Source organism: Bison bison, unplaced genomic scaffold (genome assembly GCF_000754665.1).
Source record: "Bison bison bison isolate TAMUID 2011002044 unplaced genomic scaffold, Bison_UMD1.0 scf7180017854359, whole genome shotgun sequence".
Classification (NCBI taxonomy): Eukaryota; Metazoa; Chordata; class Mammalia; order Artiodactyla; family Bovidae; genus Bison; species Bison bison.
In genome coordinates, this window is record NW_011484932.1 from 9,202 (window position 1) to 10,054 (window position 853).

The 853-nt window shown below is 69.9% G+C and overlaps 1 protein-coding gene across 1 annotated transcript in view; it reads right to left on the reverse strand.

Annotated features, from left to right (window-relative positions):
• PIDD1 (p53-induced death domain protein 1) overlaps positions 1-853 on the reverse strand; it is a gene marked incomplete at its 5' end in the record, with an annotated part of 7,463 nt that overhangs the window by 1,740 nt on the left and 4,870 nt on the right. The window contains one exon of the mRNA XM_010856606.1: positions 80-326. Coding sequence (XP_010854908.1) covers positions 80-326 — 247 coding nt within the window. The remainder of the gene's footprint in view (positions 1-79; positions 327-853) is intronic.

An 853-nucleotide genomic window follows, 5' to 3' on the forward strand; every position in this document is an offset into this window, starting at 1 on the left:
CCGCTCCCGCTCTCGCTCCCGCTCCCGCCGCCTCTGCCGCCGCGCTGGCCTCCCCGCCTCGCCGCGCGCCCGGCTGCACCTAAGCGCGGGGGCGCGTCCGCTCGGCGCCGCGCGCGCTCCGCCCCCGGCCGGCGGTTGGCTGGCGGACTCGGGCTCCCCCTCCTGGCCGCCACGGCCACTGCGCTCGGCAGGCCCCAGCCCGGCGCCAGCCCCGCGCTCCGGGTCTCCACGGGTTTTCACTGGGCGTCCGACCTCGCGCCGGTGCACGGGCCAGGGACTACTTCCGTCGGGCCAGCGGATGGGGGGTGCGCTGGGACGAAGTGTCCCTAAGGGAGGAGCCGTGGGAACTGAATTGGCCAAGCACCAGGCCCCCAACCAAAAGGCAGATGCGCCGTCCTGCACACGACTGTATTCATGGGGAGCAGCCGTTACTTTGTAGCTGGGACTCCACTCCCTCCCCGAGATCAGGACCCAATGCAGGCGCTGGGCGCAGACCAGTGGGAATGAGAGCAGGACGGCTTGCAGCAGAGCAGGGCCAGGCCTCAGATCACTTGGCCACCCCTGGCCTTCCACTGGCCTCTCCACCCGAGAAAGTCAGTGCTGAGACAGCAACCAGGCCAGTGCATGTGTGTTACACGGGTGGGGGGGCACTTTGCTCACACGCAGGGAAAGTTTGAAAACGGGAGCCTCAGGGTCCAGCCCGAAGTCTGGGGTCTAGGCCTGGGCAGGCTCTGGGGAGGGTGACGGCAACCGGTCAGGCGAGGTGAGGTTTCCGGGGGCCAGGCTCGTGTGCCGGATGCCCTCCTGGTACTTGCGGCGGGCAAACTCCAGGACAGCCCCCCCCTCTTCGGCC